This window comes from Scleropages formosus, chromosome 4 (assembly GCF_900964775.1).
Source record: "Scleropages formosus chromosome 4, fSclFor1.1, whole genome shotgun sequence".
Classification (NCBI taxonomy): Eukaryota; Metazoa; Chordata; class Actinopteri; order Osteoglossiformes; family Osteoglossidae; genus Scleropages; species Scleropages formosus.
The window spans coordinates 37,770,486-37,789,085 of record NC_041809.1 but is presented as its reverse complement, the minus strand read 5'-3'; the positions used below and the strand labels follow the sequence as shown (position 1 = coordinate 37,789,085).

The following is an 18,600-nucleotide window of genomic DNA, read 5'->3' as shown; positions in this document are numbered from 1 at the left end:
CGAACTTGCCTAATGTAGTTTAGGTTTTTTTTTTTTTTTTTTTTTTTCCTCACTTACACTTACACTTACCACCGGTACGCGTACGGGCGTTTATTAAGTGGGATTCAAGCCAGGCTGTGCCGTCGACGAGGAGGCCGTAGGAGGGCGGGAAAGTGAGGCGAGGATACTTTTTTGGGGGCGCGAGGGGAGCGCGGAAGGAAGGTCCGAGCAGCATGTCGCGGCCGCGCGCCCGCGCGGCGGCTCCCCTCATGACATAAGCGCACGCACTCACTCAGTTTCCGCGCAGCTCGCGCGCCTCAACGAAAGCGGCAGATGGCGGCGCGCGCCGAGCGGCTCCTCCTGCTGCTGCTGCTGCTCTGAGTGAGGAGCTTGCAACGTCTGACAGCTCGGAGCGAAGGGCGAAGGGGATGCCTCGTGTTTCTGCCTGGCTGCTGCTGCTCCTTCTCGGCACGCTGAGCCTCAGCCTGAGCACAGCTCCCTGAAGCCGAAGCTGAAGCCGAAGCCTAAGTTCGTTCGGCGAAGGCGAAGCGCAGCCCGCCGCACTCAGCCGCCCGCGTCCTCTCGCGCTCTGCTCACTTTTCTCCTTCTCCAGTCGACCACCGTCTCCATCGGCATCGACGACGACGACGCGGAAAATGACCTCCGTGTGGAAGAGGCTGCAGCGCGTCGGGAAAAAAGCGTCCAAGTTCCAGTTCGTGGCGTCCTACCAGGAGCTGGTGCTCGAGTGCACCAAGAAGTGGTGAGTGACTGACTGACTGACTGATTGAGTGAGTGAGTGAGTGAGTTGAGTGTCTGTCTATCGCTCCTCCGCTCGCTCGTCGTCGTCGTCGCCGCCGCCGCCGCCTCCGCCTCGCGCAGCCTTCACCCTGCCTGGGGGCTCGTGTCGCGAGCGCGGAAATTATTCGGAATTCCGCTCACTCAGTCACAGTGTGTGTGTAACGTTACCGGCGGTGCCTTTCGCGAGGATTAAAAAAATAAATAATAATACTATAATATGCACTTGTCTTGTTGTGTGAACTCTCTCCCTCCATACTATAGTCTCCAGCGGCTCCTCCGGGCACCAACTTAGTTTCCTCTAGAGTCACATACAGCTCTACTACTAGTCTACTGTACCTGTACTGCACGCTAATAATCAGCGGACTGCCTGTGTGTGTGTGTGCGCGCGCGCGTGGTCACCTGTACTACGATCACTCGTGCATCATCAGGGAGGGAAAACCAGAGGGCAAAGTGGCGTGCGTGGCACGGATGCGCCTTACCGTCATTTACCACCCACAGCACCGCTCCAGGGAGGGAAGGGATGCGCGTTGCGCGCTCTATCATGTGTGTACGGTGTATCTGTATGTGTGGTGACGCACGTGTGTCCAGGAGGAGCGGCACACTTACTGTACACTTCAGTCAGTGTCGGGTGCGGATGATGAAACCTTCCCAGTTCCTTCATCTGTGTTACCTTGTCTTAAGTGTAAGTGAGTGTTTCATCAACAGAAGCGGGGAGACAAGAGTTTGTAAAAAGAGAGCGACCCGCCTCGGCCCAGATGTACGCATCTCTCCAAATGTCACAGTGTCGACTCCGCTCTCCAGGCCCCTTGCGCTCCGTAACCGGTGGTCGTACGTCTCGTAACTCGGATCTGGGATGGAAAATGTGCCCGGTTCCGCGTGTCATCGCAAACCGAAAAGCAAGAGTGGGTGTGAGCGCACGTGGTAAAGCCGCTGTCACGTACGAGTCGCTTCACGGTGGACGCATCGACGAGGCTTCGCATCATCCCGGGTGAAAGTCTGGAGGGCTGGTTTTCAGGTCACGATCCTCATCCTGTGTTGCCACAAACTGGCGTTCAGGTGTCTGTCAAGGGAAAATACAGCATAGCCAAATACAAGTGCCATTTACATCAGTATATTGTAAGTTAAATACAGTATATTAATTTTGCATACTATTTAAACAATTTGTCTAGTACTTATAGCTCTTCATGGCTTCGAAAATTGACTGTATAGCAACAACAGGGGGTTCAGCAGGCATTAAGTCTCACAGCAGCCTCGAGTCTAGCAAGTGAAATAGATGTGCCCTCCAGTTAGGTGAAACCACAGCATTTTGATCACACACACACTTTCAGAACCGCTTGCCCCATACGGGGTCGCAGGGAACCAGAGCCTACCCGGTAATACAGGGCATAAGGCCGGAGGGGGAGGGGACACACCCGGGATGGGACGCCAGTCCGTTGCAAGGCACCCAAGCGGGACTCGAACCCCAGACCCACCAGAGAGCAGGACTGTGGTTCAACCCACTGCACCACCACCATTTTGATTACTTATTGCATCATTTGAAAGACGTGCTGAATTGTAACATATGTGACTTGCGCAACAATAAACCATTTAACTCTTTTCTTTAGACGCAGAACATGTTCTAAACCACAGGACTCACACACACACACACATTTTCAGAACCGCTCGTCCCATACGGGGTCACAGGGAACCGGAGCCTACCCGGTAACACAGGGCGTAAGGCCGGAGGGGGAGGGGACACACCCAGGACGTGAACCACAGGACTCCTATAATGAAATGACCTCCAGTTTTTTGATGTTTCAAAATTGGCCATAAAATTTAGGAAACCCTCATAACACATCTGGTGGCTTTTTATTTCAGTGACACAGACCATTTTCACTAAAACTCTCGACATTAAATACCAAGAGGAAGGCTTAGCAGCAACTAAATGTGTGTGAATAATGAGAAGATACCACTGTGTATTCAGTTTATACATCAAACTGAATGATGAGCATATTCACACAAGTTATTCGGTGGAATTTTTTTAGATGACAAGTTACGCTCATTCAGTTCATTACAGCTTCCATTGGCTAATTGTATTGAAACAAACCATGATTTCTTTTCGCAATATTACATTTACTGGATGTAATATAAATCTTTTTGAAAGTGAATAAAATGTACTTGCCTCTAGACAGATACGTCTGATGCCTTTCATGTTATAGTTGTACACTGTATGTGGAATCGTAGAGACGATACTTCAACAAAGGTTCCTTTTCACAGTTCCTTGGTAAAGCTTGAGAGAAAAGTGGTCACAGGTAGATGAGACTTTAAAAGTGACTTTAAACAGTTTCCACATCTTTCGTTAAATGCACCCTTTGCCTTTAGATCCATAAATTATGACAAAGTTCGTCAGTAAGGGTTAGGTTAATTTCATGGCAGGATTGACCAGGATTAAACCAGTCAACAAAAGTCTCGAGGCCTTTATGAAGCATGAACATGAAGAGACCCAAATGGGTTACAGTTTTATTCAGCACTAAATTAACTTATTAGAATAATATATGGTCCTTGATTTCTGTGACACCCATTACAACCATGACTGTTTGTGAGAGGGATATTTCTTTCATATGGGTCAAATTTTTATGGTTTAGCATGACCAGGATGAGCCGTGACCTAATAGTTTAACCAGCCAGAGTCTCATGGAGTCTATTTCTGTACCCCCCGTCCATCCCTATGCCACCCACCCACAGTGCTCTTTCTGTCCCACTGGCACCGCTGCTATTAGTGTCCTGCAATCTGAGAAAGAGTGAACAAATGGCTGTCAAGCCCTCGCTTCATTCCTGCACCTATATTCCCCTCTAAAGCTATGGGTCGACATTACACCCAGCTGTCGGTGCCTCATTCTCTGCCCGTATGCTCCACGTGCGGAGTCGGGACAGCGTCCCGAGTGTTTGCTACACCCCAGCAAGAGGGCTGCCCTGGAGGCACTTCTGGCAACTTGTTGGTTCCACTCACCGGTGGTCCAAAGCAAAAGTCCATTGTTTTTTGGTTTTGGGTCCAGTGTGGTGAAATGAACTTCCGCTCTCCTTCAGAACTGCTGAATTCCTTTCGGTATTCAGGAAGGGTCTCAGAACCCACCACTGGTGGACCCACTTTCCCCTGGATCCGCCCCATAAATTTGCATCACACAATCTGTCATGATCATCTTAGTATTTCCCATCAGACTCTCAATTCCATTTGCAGCTATTGGAATAATGAATGCTGACAAAAAATGGTGGTTTGATCACATGTCTGCATCTACAGCTCTTTACTTGTGAAATATATATTTTTTTTTGCTCTGAATTGTACGTCACTGGAGAAGAGCATCTGATAGATAAATAATTGCAAATGTAAATTGTTCAGTATGAATAAAATTAAGTCTGTGCTACTTTATCAATTCAAAATTTGTGTGGCATTTTTTCCTGTATTTATTTCGCATAGTTTAACATCAGTTTAATTGGTTATCAGTTTAGTTGCTTATCAGGATTCATCTGTCCTGCGTTTTATGCACCTACTCGTGCGATGAACATCGGTGCATCAAGTGGAAAGAAACAAACTAACTTTACTCCAGAATCACGTCTGCAGCTATGTTTCTTTTTCCTAGTGTAATGAACACATTGTATTTTCTCTAAGATGTATGTCACTTTGGAGAAAAGCATCTGCAAAATGAATAAATGTAAATGTAATTATAGGAAACTTGCAGTTGTTTATTTTGAGTTGAGATATACCTAAAAGGGGCATTCTGTTGGAGACGTTCTCGTTTGAGGAAATACCATATACCCAAAGTGCATCCTGCAGATTCGTATTTTAAGGGCAAGAGAAAGCACCAAGATATAAAATAAGAAAATATGCAGATATAAAAATAAGTGTGTGACTTCAGTGCTCCTAGGAGTGTCGGTGTTGGTGTTCACCTGTGTATAGAGGCTCCTGCTTTCACAGGTGGAATGTGAGAATGAAAGAAAAAGGAGGGCTGCTGTTAGCCCATTGCCGGAAGCAGAGGGCTTTTGGTTGTAAACAGAAGTGAAACGAGAACCACAACTGACACCATTCAGCCAAGTGCAGCTTCCGGTCCTTCAGAGATCTCGGAGGTTACATTTGAGTTGGAAAAAACTGCCAGAAACTGTTTCAACAGCACTCTTACTAGAAGTAATGTAACGCTTTTTCTTTAGCGAACACAAATGTTGCTTTTTTTGATTTGAGCGTATTGCATTGTAAAATCTATTATTAAAATAGCTTTTGTGGGAGTGAAATCTAAATAAAATTGTAATATTTATTTTATTATGCCTGTAGAGAGCATTACTTTCGGAGAACGCAAATGGAGAACGGTGAAGTAATCCAAAAAAGGAAATAAATGGATTTCCTCAGCTTGTGGACATTCCTGTGTTCAAGTAACCCTTCGAGTGTCGCGTTTGTGTTACTGCGGCACTGTCCACTGTAGCATGCTCTCTCAGTTTGAAGCTAGCGCTGATGTACAAGTTTCTTGTTTCTTGCAGCACACTTGTGTTCTTCTCCACTTCGTGCTGCTCTCAGGCACTGCTGCTCCACAGCTGGTTCTGATTTAAGGTGTGGGCCCGTCCCACATGTTTGCACTACACCACTGGTGAGGTATTAGGAGCTGGGTGCCAATGCGTTACCATGGATATAGGATGTGGGACTGATGTCATATCCAGGCTTGTTCTTGGTTCGGTTCCCTGGCTGGAAACATTGCTCTCCACTTCTCTGTGTCTCTCATGGGTGTCAAATGATGGGGATTCATGCCTCCCTTTTGAAAGTAGTCCAAGAAGCTGGATGTTCTGTCATAAGTGTCTACCAGCTTTTGGGATTAGAACTACATCCCTGTCCTGTTCTTAACCATATTATAAACTCGCTTTGTTTATTCTTGCCCGTTTGTAATACTCTAGCCTCCAAACACACACATACCATATTTGTGCATCGCCAGGCTTTCTTTGCTGGAGTGAAAGAAGGCGAAGTGCCTCATGGCTATGCATGGGGACGTCACTGGATGATAGATGTACTGGATGTAGTGCCCTGGGTGTGACTGCTTCTGGGCCTCTATCTGTATCTGTGGGTGGGTTGGTGAGCTGATGAGTGTGTGTCTGGGCTTTGTGAGGAGGGGTGTGTCCCCTGGCCTGCATGAGGGAGATTATTTGTACGTGTCATACCTTCCTCTTGCCGCTTACGAGTCTATGTGTCATTGTCTGTTGGCAAGTGACGGAATGTAGTGGTTAAGTGGCTAAGTTCTGGATTCAAACATTCAGTAATTATATAATTACATTTACATTTATTAATTTAGCAGACGCTTTTCTCCAAAGCGACCTACATCTCATAGGAAATGCAGTGTTACCAGCATAGTTGCTGGGGGAAGGGACATATATTATACAGAAGTGGTTGTGGTTACATTAATGCTTAATACCCCCTTATTCCTATTACAAATGGCCTTACAAAATTGAACAGTTTGTCTGCTGCAGTAGTTAATATATTCCACTTGACTGTCTTCTTTGTGTAATATGTGAAAATGGGAAAACAGTTGACACTGGACTGGACAATTTATCTTACCTTGACTGTTTATAGAAAGAGTTGGCAGCAACTATGAAAATCTAGCCTTAAAGTTTTCCATTCTAGTATGTGAGGAGAAAGTAGACTGAGACACTTAGTAAATTACCAAATCCATTTGCACACCTCACTTTATTTGTAATGCTGGCTATTTTAAATAATCATTCTGAGTTCTGGTCTGACCATCCTTTAACCAGAACTCTACGTGCTTAACCACAAAACCATATCCATCTGTAACCTAGGTCCACACAACCCACTGTGGAGGTGAGAACTGAATGTGTTGGCATTAACTTTATTTTTGGACAGTGCTATGTTATGGAAAATGCTGTCTGACTCTAAATTAGAAGTTTATCTATACAAATTTTCTGACAGTTTTATATCAAAATGCCTTACATATGTGACACCATGTAAGCCATTAAAATGAGTGTATTTAACATGTCCTTGTTCAAGGCTCATAGCTTGAAGTCACAATAAATTATTGAGTTTGTTGTTAAGTGCCCTTGAGTCAGTGTCAACTCTCACCAACCACACAGAGTGCCTCTAGAACTGTCTGTTCTCCACTTGTATCCTTATTGTTGAAAGGGGTGTGCAGAAAATTAGTTGCGTTGATTGATCCATCCATCTGGCTGCTGGTTGTCCTCTTTTTTTCCACTTCAACTTTCCCAGTATTGCAGTCGTTTTGGGACAGTCCAGTCTTCGCATGATGAGTCCAAGCTGTGATAACCTCAGTCTTATCTTTCTGCCTCCAATGAGACTTCTGGCCTAATTTGATCCAAAATCTGTCTATTTATTTTTCGGTGCCCTTAAGTCTCCTCCAGGACCACAGTTCAAAGGTGTCTTCTTTTTTTCCCGTCCTGATTTTGTTGATGTCCAGCTTTCACATCCATACAGGGTTACGATTCAGTACTCTGTTAATACTCTATGGCTGTGTATCGGGACTCGCTCAGCTCTTTCATAACTATTACATATTGTACACTTAAATGCTCACAAACAAATCATGCATACATACGAGAGTCAGCAACATTAATACAAAAAGCAGCTAAAACAATGCAGTGCAACAGAATTCACTCTTATCGTATAACACAACTCCTGGGCTGTTTGATTAGACATGGGTTTGAATCCGGCTCAGTTGGTGTGGAGTTTGCATATTCTCCAATTCCAGCAACTGGAGGACTTGGGGACCTGGGGACACAGCGAGTTGAGAAGTGACAAATCCTTCAAGGGATGGTGCACTTGAACACACAGGGGACACATACTTGGAACACAAGAACAGAACACAGAGCAGTACAAACAATCAGGAAGATTGAGATGATTGGCACATTGCACGCCGGTGGAGTGGTTTCTGTTTGGTGGGGCTTCTGGTGTTTGCGGGAGATGTTGCGCCCTGGGGTCAGGGCAGTTGCTCTGCTGTATAGATGAATAATTGTAGGGAGTTTAGTGCAGTGTATCTAACATTGTAAGTCACCTTGGATAAAGATATCTGCTAAATACTAGCTAGTTATCATTGTAGGTCACTTTGGAGAAACGCATCTGATAAAAGAATAAATACACTGTAATTGTATATATCTTGTGTTGATCAGCTGTTGAGACATGTGCAATGTCCAAACTCGGTCCACGTGAACACAAAGAAATGCCCAGTAAGACAAAGTAGCGGTACTAAATTAAACTCCTCGTAAAGCTGAATTGGGGCATGTTGGTGCAGCGGGTTTGTCTGGGTGCTGCTCTCTGGTGGGTCTGGGGTTCAAGTCCTGCTTGGGGTGCCTTGCGAAGGATTGGCATCCTGTCCTGGGTGTGTCACCTCCCCTCCAGCCCTACGCCCTTTGCTGCCGGTTTAGGCTTCAGTTTGCCGTGACCCCGCCTGGGACAGGTGGTTTCAGACTCTGTGTGTGTAAAGCTGAATTCTCATAACTGGAATGGTTGTATCTTGGGATGTGACTGTACCGTATAGGAAAATGTTAATCTGCAAGCACTGTGCCTCTTGGGTTGATCCCCCCAGTACCTCTCGGAACTTAAACCCCACTGTTATTCCAATGACAAAACAGAGTGGAAGTGATGAGCTAGCACATGCTTGCTTTGCAGGATTAATTCTTTACTGTAGCAGGAGCTCAGTCAGGTACAATTTTGTTGCAGATTTATATAGATGCAGTTGAAAGACTTACATTTACTTTTATTCATTTAGCTGATGCTTTTTTCCAAAGCAACTTGCAGTGTTAAGTTATTTACAATTATTTGCCCTTTTATACAGCTGGGTAATTTTACTGGGGCAAATTACAGTCAGTACTTTGCTCAAGGGTACTGCAGCCAGAGGTGGGAATTGAACCTGCAACCTTTGGATCCAAAAGCAATAGCTCTAGAAAATTACATGTTTGAACTCAGTGGATTATTCTATGTACAATACTCTTTGTGTTGTTGCAGGTTGACAAATTGTTATGACCATTATCATGACACCATGTTCCTCTCAAAAGGCTTCAGAAGCTGCCATAGAGTTAGAGCACTCCAGGAAAGAAGGACATTCTTTTTGTTACTTATTATATATTTTTAATATATGATTATGTATCGTGTTTGTTATTGCAGGCAACCAGACAAATTGAGAGTAGTGTGGACCAGAAGAAACAGACGCATCTGTTCAAAGGTAATACCACTGACATAGGTAGTAACAGTATTGGTCAAAATATGTATATGACAAAGGTAATATGCATCTGTAGTTCCATTCATGTTTATTTGATTGTACCACTTGTGTATATTTGGCCTTATTTGAATGTTTAATTCATTCATCCCTTACACAGCTTCATGGATGGCAACCAGGAATTAAGAACCCGTACCGGGGCATGGTAGTGTGGCCCGTGCCTGAAAATGTAGATATCACTGTCACACTCTTCAAGGTACATTTTCCTCCAGTCTCAGAACAGTCTTCGGATAAGGGCCCAGTAGCGTGGACCTTGTGTCTCTCAGTCACATTTAAGCCAAGATAAAAACTGCAGAATAGTGTAAACACCTGAAAACAGAGGGAATTTCTTCTTCCTTAATGCCTCTGTTGGATCTTCCAGGATCCTCATGCTGATGAGTTTGAAGACAAAGATTGGACATTTGTCATTGAGAATGTGAGTGCTCGTCCACCTTCGTTTGCGTTTTTCTAACGTTTCTTGTTGTTTGTGCACTCAGAAACTTGTTGTGTACTGTATTCCATCTCAAAAAGCACCAGGTGCTGCTCATGTTTTATGACATTTCCCAGCTGTCCTTGCATTTGAAAATACTGTGAAAAAAACAAAATCTTAGTAATCAAAACTTTCAAAGTTCTGTTTTTGTCTTGATTCATCTTAAACTCAGCCATTGTTATCCTTTTATCTCAATTAATAGTGTATGTCTTGAAGGCTCACAGTGTGTTTTCTTACTAAATACTTTCATTCCCAATGTTTAAGTTATGGTTTTAAGTTTAAGTAAATTATTTTTTATTACTATAACAAAGTGTAGGGGGGTGCGGTGGCGCAGTGGGTTGGACCGGGTCCTGCTCTCCGGTGGGTCTGGGGTTCGAGTCCCGCTTGGGGGGCCTTGCGACGGACTGGCGTCCCCGTCCTGAGTGTGTCCCCTCCCCCTCCAGCCTTATGCCCTGAGTTGCCAGGTTAGGCTCCGGTTCCCTAGGACCCCGTATGGGACAGGCTGTTCAGAAGATGTGTGTGCTATAACAAAGTATTTTGCAGAATGTTGTTGTACTATTTTATTAATTGCCCTTAAGAATAATTAAATGGAACTTAACTTTGTCTTGGGAATGAATTTTGCAACCATTCTGATTAAGTTCATGGGATGGCATGGTTACCTCGTGACCTCCAAACTGTCACACCGCAGGAGACAAAGGGCCATCGCAAGGTGTTGGCATCGGTGGATGTAAACATGAAGAAGTTTGCCAGCCCCACACTCACGCAGACAGACCTGACCCTGAAGATGAAGCCTCTGTCTGTCAAGGTGGTGGAGGCAACTCTCAAGCTGTCCCTGTCCTGCGTGTTCCTACGGGAGGGAAAGGCCACGTGAGTAATTATAAACCATGTGTGCTGAAAACATCAACAGCAACATAAGGAAAAGCCTCAGTAATAGCAAATCCATCTGGCACTTTAAGAAGCTGCATTATTGTTTTAGTTCTTTGCCAGTGCTTTTATTGGTAGTGGCTTCCTGTTCTTCCAGTTTATATAAAATGATATTTTACGTAAGCAGTACCTTTCTCAGGGGTCCAGTGGCAAGATCCTTCCTACAGAGGGTGTTGTCAAGTTTCAAGTTAATGTCTTTAACCTCTATACTATCCTTCCAAAAAAAACCTCACTCCTCCACCAGATGACCAGATCCTTAGGATTTATTATCTCGCAGAGCATATGGTGTCTCTTTTCTAAATTTAAGAGGGTTTGCTGGTAGAAAACACAAGTTATAAACAAAGCACTTTTGATTGCAAGAAATTTGAATTAGCCCTTTGGTTTTATTCACAAACCCAGTCTGTATCTTCTACAATGTTATCAGTGTTGTGACTCCATCTAGGGCATCTATTTGTTACTCTGTCATTGAGGGGTGTATTGATAAGTGGTGAATAATCCAAGGATCCCTACTCAGGGATGAGGACATGCAGAGCCTGGCCAGCCTGATGAGTGTCAAGCCTACAGACATTGGCAACCTGGATGACTTTAATGAGAGCGATGAGGAGGATGACAAGAGGGCCAGTTCAGGGGGAAATTTGCCTAGTACTCTGGCAGGTACCTATATATATACACTCGAACATATGGGCAACACAAAAACACATGCGTGCGCAGACATTAACACAAATACGCTCTTATGCAAGCATATTGTCCTAGCAGTCTAATACAATTATAGTTGCTTATTCTAACAGTAGATATGCTGCATAAATGCCACCTTGAAATATTTTTGATGCTGCTACCATTCACTTTTTCAGAAGTACTATTTCTTGTATACTGCTATCCTTCTGCATGTTCTGGACTTTTAGTTTCCATGTACAATCATGCTCTGTTTTGTCATTCTGCAATGTGTCCTCAGCCCTGGTTCTGGTGGGTTGGATTCTGTGCAAGTTTTTATTCCACAAGCACACTGAAGTACACAACCAAATTATCTGCTCTTCTAGTTTTGACCCTCCTCAAGCTAAGGATTTAAGAGCTTGGAAACCCACAGCCCTAAGAAGCATGATTGGAGACCTCTGATCTATACCTAGTGCTCACATGGTCTGTCTACTGCCCTTTATTTCCTTTCTTCCCTGTCTTGCTTCTAATTTCCATCTTTCAGCTCCTCTAGCGCCTGTTCGACGAACATGTGAACAGGAGCTAAGACCTACAGCTGGAAAGGGTTCTCCTGAAATAGGTACTGTTTCCCTTCCCTCCCGCTGCCCCATTTTTTCTGTTCTGCCTTTTCCATTTCTATGGTTCCTTCCTCATACATCCCTTAAACATGATAAAGGATATTCATTTGAACCTATGATGTTCATGGATTCATATGATTTGGTGAATGTTCCTCATTAGCGTTTTTAATAAGCACTGATAATTGGCTAAGCTACTGACCTGTGTTCGGAGAATCTTTTCAAGTACATTTTCTTTTACAAAGCCAAATCTGATATTCACTTCCTAAACTGATACTTGTTTTTACAATTTAAGCCCTGTGAATCCTCAGTAATATCATTTCAAATGAAGGTGCCGTTCCATTATATTGACAGACCAACCACTGAATCAGATGCTCTGCATTTTTTCAATAAAGGCATTTATGGGTTTATTGTATTACAAAATAGGCTTAAGGCTACATATATTTATCATAACATAAATTATCTTATTTCCAAAAGATATTTCTAAAGGAAGAAGTTCCTATAATGTCCTAAGGCATTAAAACATTTGAATTGAACGTAACTTACAACTTACAATAACATTAACATAGTGGCCTTCTCCATGTTTCCCCATTCGGTAGCCCTACAGCCCATACCTTTGGATGAGGTACATATAGTGGGAGTATTGGGATTATCATCCAGTTTTGATATTTAGCAGTTTTGTACATTGTTTTTTAGTGTTATAAGGCAATAAAATATCGTTTAATGCTGAATAATTTCCATTATGTAATAGACTTTACATTTAATTAAACTAGAGTTTTAATCTTTATTTCCTACCTTAGTCTTGAATCTGATGACAGTTTGTTTTAGTTGTGTATCTGATTGCATTTAACAACACATTTCACTCTTCCTTCCTCTTTTCCCAACTTTCTTGCTTCCACCCTTCCTCTTTACTTCTTATTCTGTCTCCGAATCCGCCTTCTGCTGTCATGACTTTCTTCACTCTGGGTTTACCCACAACTCTGTTTCCACCCTCATATCGTTCCCTTCTTCTCTAACACCACCCCTCCATCCCATCTCTTCCTCTCCCTGTCTTTCCTTCTGTCTCCCTCCGTGTCCTTTACGCCTCTCCACCTCCTGTGCTCCCTCTCTCTTTCAGCCGCTGTCCCCGTTCACAGTGAAAAGGGCAGAGCCGGCACTGGGGCTGGTTCCTCTCTGGCCGGTTCTGTCCCTAATTGTTCTCTCCAGTCACGACCCCCTTTGCCCCCATGTGCGAAACCTCCTACCCCACCTGTCCCAGCTGCCCGCACGCGCCACGCTCACCCGGCTGCTTCCGCCCGTCCAGAGGGGCGGCCGTACCCCCCTTTGAGCCCTGTCCGAGCCCACCCTCCAGCACTCCCCAAAATTTTCCAGCCTTCGGCCGGCTCAGGTATTGCCAGGCAGCCAGCTGCACTCACATGGCCTGTTGGGTAGAAAGCCCCCCTGCTGCAAATAGACACTGCTTCATAGTGGTACCTCACCTCTGGTTTCCATTTAATGTCCACAATAAAAATGTAACCTTCAGCCGCATACCTGCTTTCCACCAGTTTCTCTTTCTGCCTTCACAAAGGATTGTGTGTCCCACCTCATTTAAAGGAACATTTTCTCCTCTTTCAAAAGCATTTTCCTCTCACCTACATTTGACTCCATCATCTTAAAGAGAAGTGTTCTGTGCAAAATTCTTGAGTCATGGTATCTTTAGATCTTTTCATCACTTGATTTAAAACACTACCATTATAAGGGTATGAGCTTCGGTATGAACGCACACGGTCAGAGATTTGTTATCTGTCTGAACAATGAAGCACTTTACTTGAACAAAGATGAAAGTGTTTGAAGGATGCTGAGATGTATTTTTCACAGTGTCCTGGCAAACTCTTTGTGATACTTCCCATGTCTCAGATATCCTCAGTGTTCTGCACCCCTCCCAGTGCTTTCTGTGCTCCTTATCTTTCATTTGTTCTCCTTCCCTCTCAGTGCCTGTTACCTTTACCAGAGGGCTCCAGGGTGTCCAAGGTGGTCCCACAGTGAATGCTAGTCCCGTCTTTGCCGCTGTGCCTCCTGCTGTTTCTCAGTCTTCCGTCTCTGAGTCTTCCGTGCCTTCCTCCGTGTCCTTGGCTCAGCCCATCTCCCCCCAGCCTGGAACGGAGAGAGACTCCTCAGGTGGCTCATTGACATTATTTTTCATTGGCTCTCCCTACTGCTCTTTCACCACCTCATTTACTCACATGTGGTCTCTGTTTTCTCTCTCTGGTTTCAGTGACTCTTTAACATTAGCCATCTCTCCTTCTCTCTGCTTTCTTTTCCTCCGTCGCGCTTTACCTCAGCACTCCTCCCTGCCACTCATTTGGACGTATGTCAGCCCACCAGTGTACCTGTGGTGCGAGCCACGCCTGTCCCTTTCCAGGCCTCTCCCACCGTGGGAGGCCTTTCTGAGCCCATGTCTATCTGTGACGCATTGGCTGTTTCGCCTGCAGACCCACATGGAGGTACCCAAGGTCTAGACTTTTCACAGATTAATAAGACAAGTACTTAAGTCATAAGAAAGTAAATGATGCCTTCCTGTGAAGGGTTTGGCTTGGTAATTCGCGCCCTTGGATGCCTGTGAAAGTCAGTAACTGTACCTTTAAAACCTCTGCTACATTTCTTATTCATTTATTGTTTTCTGTGAACAAGTTAATGACACTTAGTTGGCTTCCTAATACTGACTCCTTTCTCTTTCCGCTTCTCTTTTTTCCCCATCTATCTCATCTGTACTCGCATCACGTCGGCTTCTGTTACGGGTACCACTTCTCTCTCTGGCTCCTCATCCCTCCTGCTGTCAGCAGCCCTCACAGATGGCCAGCAGAACGAGTGGAGCGTGCCCAGAGTGAAGACCCCTCCCCTGTCAGACCCCTCGCCCTTGTTCCCCTGTCCCTCCCTTGCTGATAGTGTGCTCCCCATCCCCCTGCAGACAAGGCCGGACCTGGAAGCCCTGTGTGACCCCGCTTCCTCTTCATTCCTCCTGTCCACTTTATCGATTCCCTCCCCTCCCCCTCCTTTCTCTGACCCTTTACCAGCTCCTGACCCTTCTGCTGCCCCCTCCCTTCCATCGACTCCTCCTCCTGTACTGCAGCCATCTCCATTTTCGCCTCTTTCTTCTGCAGCTCTGCTCATACCTTCTCAGCTAGGTAGAAACCAAGATAAATTAAAATCATTTCACTTCTTTCTCAAAATGTTACAATGCTTGAAATTTGCACTATTTTTATTAATTGTACTTTTGTTTAAATTTTCTGGTCTTAATCCTTTGTCTCTATTGCCCTGTTGTTTTCTGTCTCTGTGTCTTAGCATCACCATCGCAGCCCTTAACCACATTGGTTGCATCCCCTATGCCAACCTCTGCCCCAGTAGCAGAGGTACAAGTCCAGCCTGGTAAGTGCTGATTGTGAAACTGGTGCAAATATTCTCATTCCTTCCCCATTCCTGCTTTCCCACATGTTCCTTTCTCACTCTCCCTTTCAATGTCTACCACCCTGTTTTTTTTCCACCTCACTATGTGCCCAAGTTTTGTCTTTATGATTTCCTCAAATGTGCTTTCCATTGTGATTGGACTTCTGTTTCAGAAGCCACAAAAATAAATCCGTATATTATTTAAACTTTTTAGATAAAACCCCCAATAAAAAATTATTTTTGCTCAGAATCATACTTATTTAAAAACATTTAAAGAAATTATTTGAAGAGGAAAGAAAAGTTGTGAATATTCTACTGTTTACAGTTTACTCAAAGTCTTTGCTCAATGAGTCATGGTTGTTTTGTGCATGTTGACTCTGGTGTTGTTTTCAGACATCCACAGGAAGCTGAACACACTGACAGAGGAAGACCTCCCCATTCCTGCAGCTGACAGTAAGTAGCATGAACCGCGTATTACGTGTGTGTATTAGCTGTTAAGTCTCATCCTTTTGGAACATCTCTTATGCTCACATGCCAGTGCTGGGTAATCTCCTGCCTCTCAGATGACAACTGAGTTTAAGTAAAAAGTGACCAAACTCTTTTTTTGCCTGAAAAATCTGCCAAGTCCAAAGCAATACAGAGCAACCAGTAGAAACAAAAGCACTTCCTGAACAGGTTGTTTTCTTTCAGATGTGGATTAAAACAAAAAAGTTACGTTACTGTAGGCTTTATTAGTTGTCAGTCTTAGTTATCATTTATTTTGACAACTATAACTTTAACATTATTAGTTATGGTTGTAATTTATTATGAATATAACATTTGATCTCTGACCTGCTCTGTAATATGTATGATGTTCAGGTGGGAAACTGATACCTTCTGTGCAACTGGCGGCAGTGCCGGGGTCCTTGAGCATCAGTCGGAAAGATGAGGCCCAGCGCTCCTCCCGTAATGCTGGTAGCATCAGCATCGCCAGTCAGCGCTCGGCCCTAGCTGCAGAGACACCACAGCTGATCACATCCATCCCAGTCAGCGAGAGGAAGCCAGATCTGAAGACAAGCAGTGGAGTGACCACTCTCAGAGTGGAGACTAGGTACGTGTTGGAGGTGTGAGGATTTATGTGATCCACTCTCCTTGTGCTTGACATGAAACTGCTGAAACCGGTGAATTCTGCCCAAGTGGCAGGACCTAGGTGACCCCTGCTAAATTCAGAGTTGCACTCACAAAGACCTCGACCTAACAGTGGCGTTAAATAATAACAAACGAATTTTAAAATATTTTTTTTTCCCTGCTGAATTTTTGTGTAATCCCCTAACGTTCCAGAGAAGCTTTTTTGTTATTCCAGACTTACATTATGCTTACAGAGAAAATTCTTGTGTTACTGTCTTTCAGTGACTAGCAAAGTTTAAATTCTACATATCAGCTCTGGTTTTAATATAGTAACACTATAGTTTAAGTTATCGGCACTTCCGTGAAATATTGTACATATACATGAGGCTAGTATAGAGTATGGTAAAATATTGATCGCCACCAGTTCACTTGCTCAGTCTCTCACTTTTCTTAACTGCTCGTCCATTTTAGGGTCAGGGTAGACAGAATTCTCATCCATAACAGTACAGATGCCCAGAATGGTGTAGTAGTGTTAATGTTAGACAAACAGCTTTATTACTCACCGAAAACAATCGGAATTCGAGGGAAGAATGTAGTTGTCTTGATTTTTAGTTGTACTTTCCTACTTTGGAGTGCTCCTGGCACATCATGGCAGTGATCAGGAGGCTACATTAGAAATAGTTTCCCTTCTGTTCCGTTTCATACTATTAAGATTCCAGAGCCAGGTGCAATGGACTAATTTCAGAAGTTACTGTGTTGAATTCCTATTGATGACAAGTCTGAACTATGTTGTGTGCGCGCACCCAGTTCCCAGTCTCAGCTCTTATTATACCCACTGCAGCTGTCATGGTTGTGCTATTTTTAAGTGATTAATTCCTGTCTTGTGAGATGAAGTGGCCCATGTGGTCGTTCTGGGCCTCATTCGTTGAAGTTTAGGCAGGCTGAACTGCGGGCAGACCTGTCTCTCTGTGAACTCTGAATCCTGACCCCACTTTCTTTGTTCCTCAGTCCTGGAAGTCTGGCAATTTGTCCACCATGTTACCGAGAACTGGCCAGTGTCTCTGTCCCTACATCTGTGAGGCAGCCTGAGTCAGATGAGGCAAAGGTAGAAGAGAAGCTGTTAGAAACTCTCCCTCCCCCTTGGCCCTTTTCCTCTTTGGAGGCCCAGCTGGTCTTGCCAAAGACCTCACAAACTCTTGCTGAAGATCCCTCCATCAATCCTGCTGAGCCCCTTTCCTCTGAAAATCCACCAGTGGCCAAGGAGGAACTTTTCCTTTGGGAGACTGTGAATGAGGAGGAACAGACCTCCTCCTCCCCTCCTCCTATGCCCTTCCCACCACAAGATGAGTTCTTAGATGCAGAAGAGCCACTCATGGCTCCAGTAGAGGCAGTAGCAGAGCCTGAAGACCCCTCTGCCCATGTGTCTTGTCCTCCTGCTGAGATGCAAACATTGTCAGCAGAAAGTTCACAATTAGACATGAAAGCCAGTGAGGAAGAGGAGTCAATATTGTCATGTATGAATGACATGTCAGTGCAGCACGCTGGTGGAGACCTAGATAGGGGGTAAGTTTGGTTAAACCTCATGCTGTAGTTTTCCCTTTTGAGCACCTAGAATTAGACATGGAAACAACACCTCGCCATACGGGATTCCTGCTCGCTATATATACATCATGTAATGTATATTTAGTACTGCAAAGATTCATTGAACAAATAAGATTAGTGAAATAAGAGCCCATTTAGTAAATGACATATTATTTCTGTTTACTGATGGCATATGCTTTTTAAGTTGGCCATTTCTGTGCTGAAGAATACAATCACAGGAAGGATCTATATGAATTATTTTAAAGATCACAACTTAAAATGTTTACCCCTCTGCTGCAATGAAAAGCAGAGGAAGGAGCCACTTTTGAGTGAACTGTGAAGGGGATGTGTACTGAGCTGTACATTTGCTTGGGTTCTTTTTGTTTGTTTTCAGAGATGAAACTGATTCAGCCAGTAGTGGAATCATATGCATATTCTGTAAGCGCATTCCTTAAAATAGCTACAAATAGTTAGTAGCTGTAATGCAGACTATAAATGTTTGAAGGATATTTTTGAGAGTCATTTGAAATTAATTTACATGTAGCTTCAGTTTTATGCAGAAGATGTTATGAATTTAACGAGAGGTTTTTAAACTGGCTTTAGCTTGTTTTGTGATTCTCAGAGCAGAACAACTGCTGGCAAATTCATTCAGGTTGTAAATGCGCTAGGGTTTTGACCTCAGTCTTCCCCCTTCAGCTTGGACAAGTTGCTGTATTTTTGTTGAAAAGTAGCCTTGAAGAACCTGGTTGAAGTTAGGAGACATTTGTTGAATGAATATTAGCGGATAATATTGCTTTCTGGGT

The 18,600-nt window shown here is 44.1% G+C and overlaps 1 protein-coding gene across 11 annotated transcripts in view; it reads left to right on the top strand.

Annotated features, from left to right (window-relative positions):
• LOC108934309 (mucin-17-like) overlaps positions 1 to 18,600 on the top strand; it is a 35,759-nt gene that overhangs the window by 407 nt on the left and 16,752 nt on the right. For 2 of the 11 annotated variants that reach the window (XM_018751914.2, XM_018751924.2), the window contains exons 1-15: positions 28 to 739; positions 8,917 to 8,974; positions 9,129 to 9,224; positions 9,390 to 9,443; positions 10,186 to 10,364; positions 10,936 to 11,075; positions 11,617 to 11,691; positions 12,804 to 13,073; positions 13,658 to 13,843; positions 14,008 to 14,178; positions 14,506 to 14,850; positions 15,008 to 15,091; positions 15,503 to 15,562; positions 15,968 to 16,199; positions 17,225 to 17,779. In XM_018751914.2, the coding sequence (XP_018607430.1) occupies positions 636 to 739; positions 8,917 to 8,974; positions 9,129 to 9,224; positions 9,390 to 9,443; positions 10,186 to 10,364; positions 10,936 to 11,075; positions 11,617 to 11,691; positions 12,804 to 13,073; positions 13,658 to 13,843; positions 14,008 to 14,178; positions 14,506 to 14,850; positions 15,008 to 15,091; positions 15,503 to 15,562; positions 15,968 to 16,199; positions 17,225 to 17,779 (2,609 nt within the window). In that variant the 5' untranslated portion in view covers positions 28 to 635. Of the gene's footprint in view, positions 1 to 26; positions 740 to 8,916; positions 8,975 to 9,128; positions 9,225 to 9,389; positions 9,444 to 10,185; positions 10,365 to 10,935; positions 11,076 to 11,616; positions 11,692 to 12,803; positions 13,074 to 13,657; positions 13,844 to 14,007; positions 14,179 to 14,505; positions 14,851 to 15,007; positions 15,092 to 15,502; positions 15,563 to 15,967; positions 16,200 to 17,224; positions 17,780 to 18,600 lie in introns of those variants that run through there. The other 9 variants (XM_018751915.2, XM_018751919.2, XM_018751918.2 and 6 more) reach the window with 9 other exon arrangements.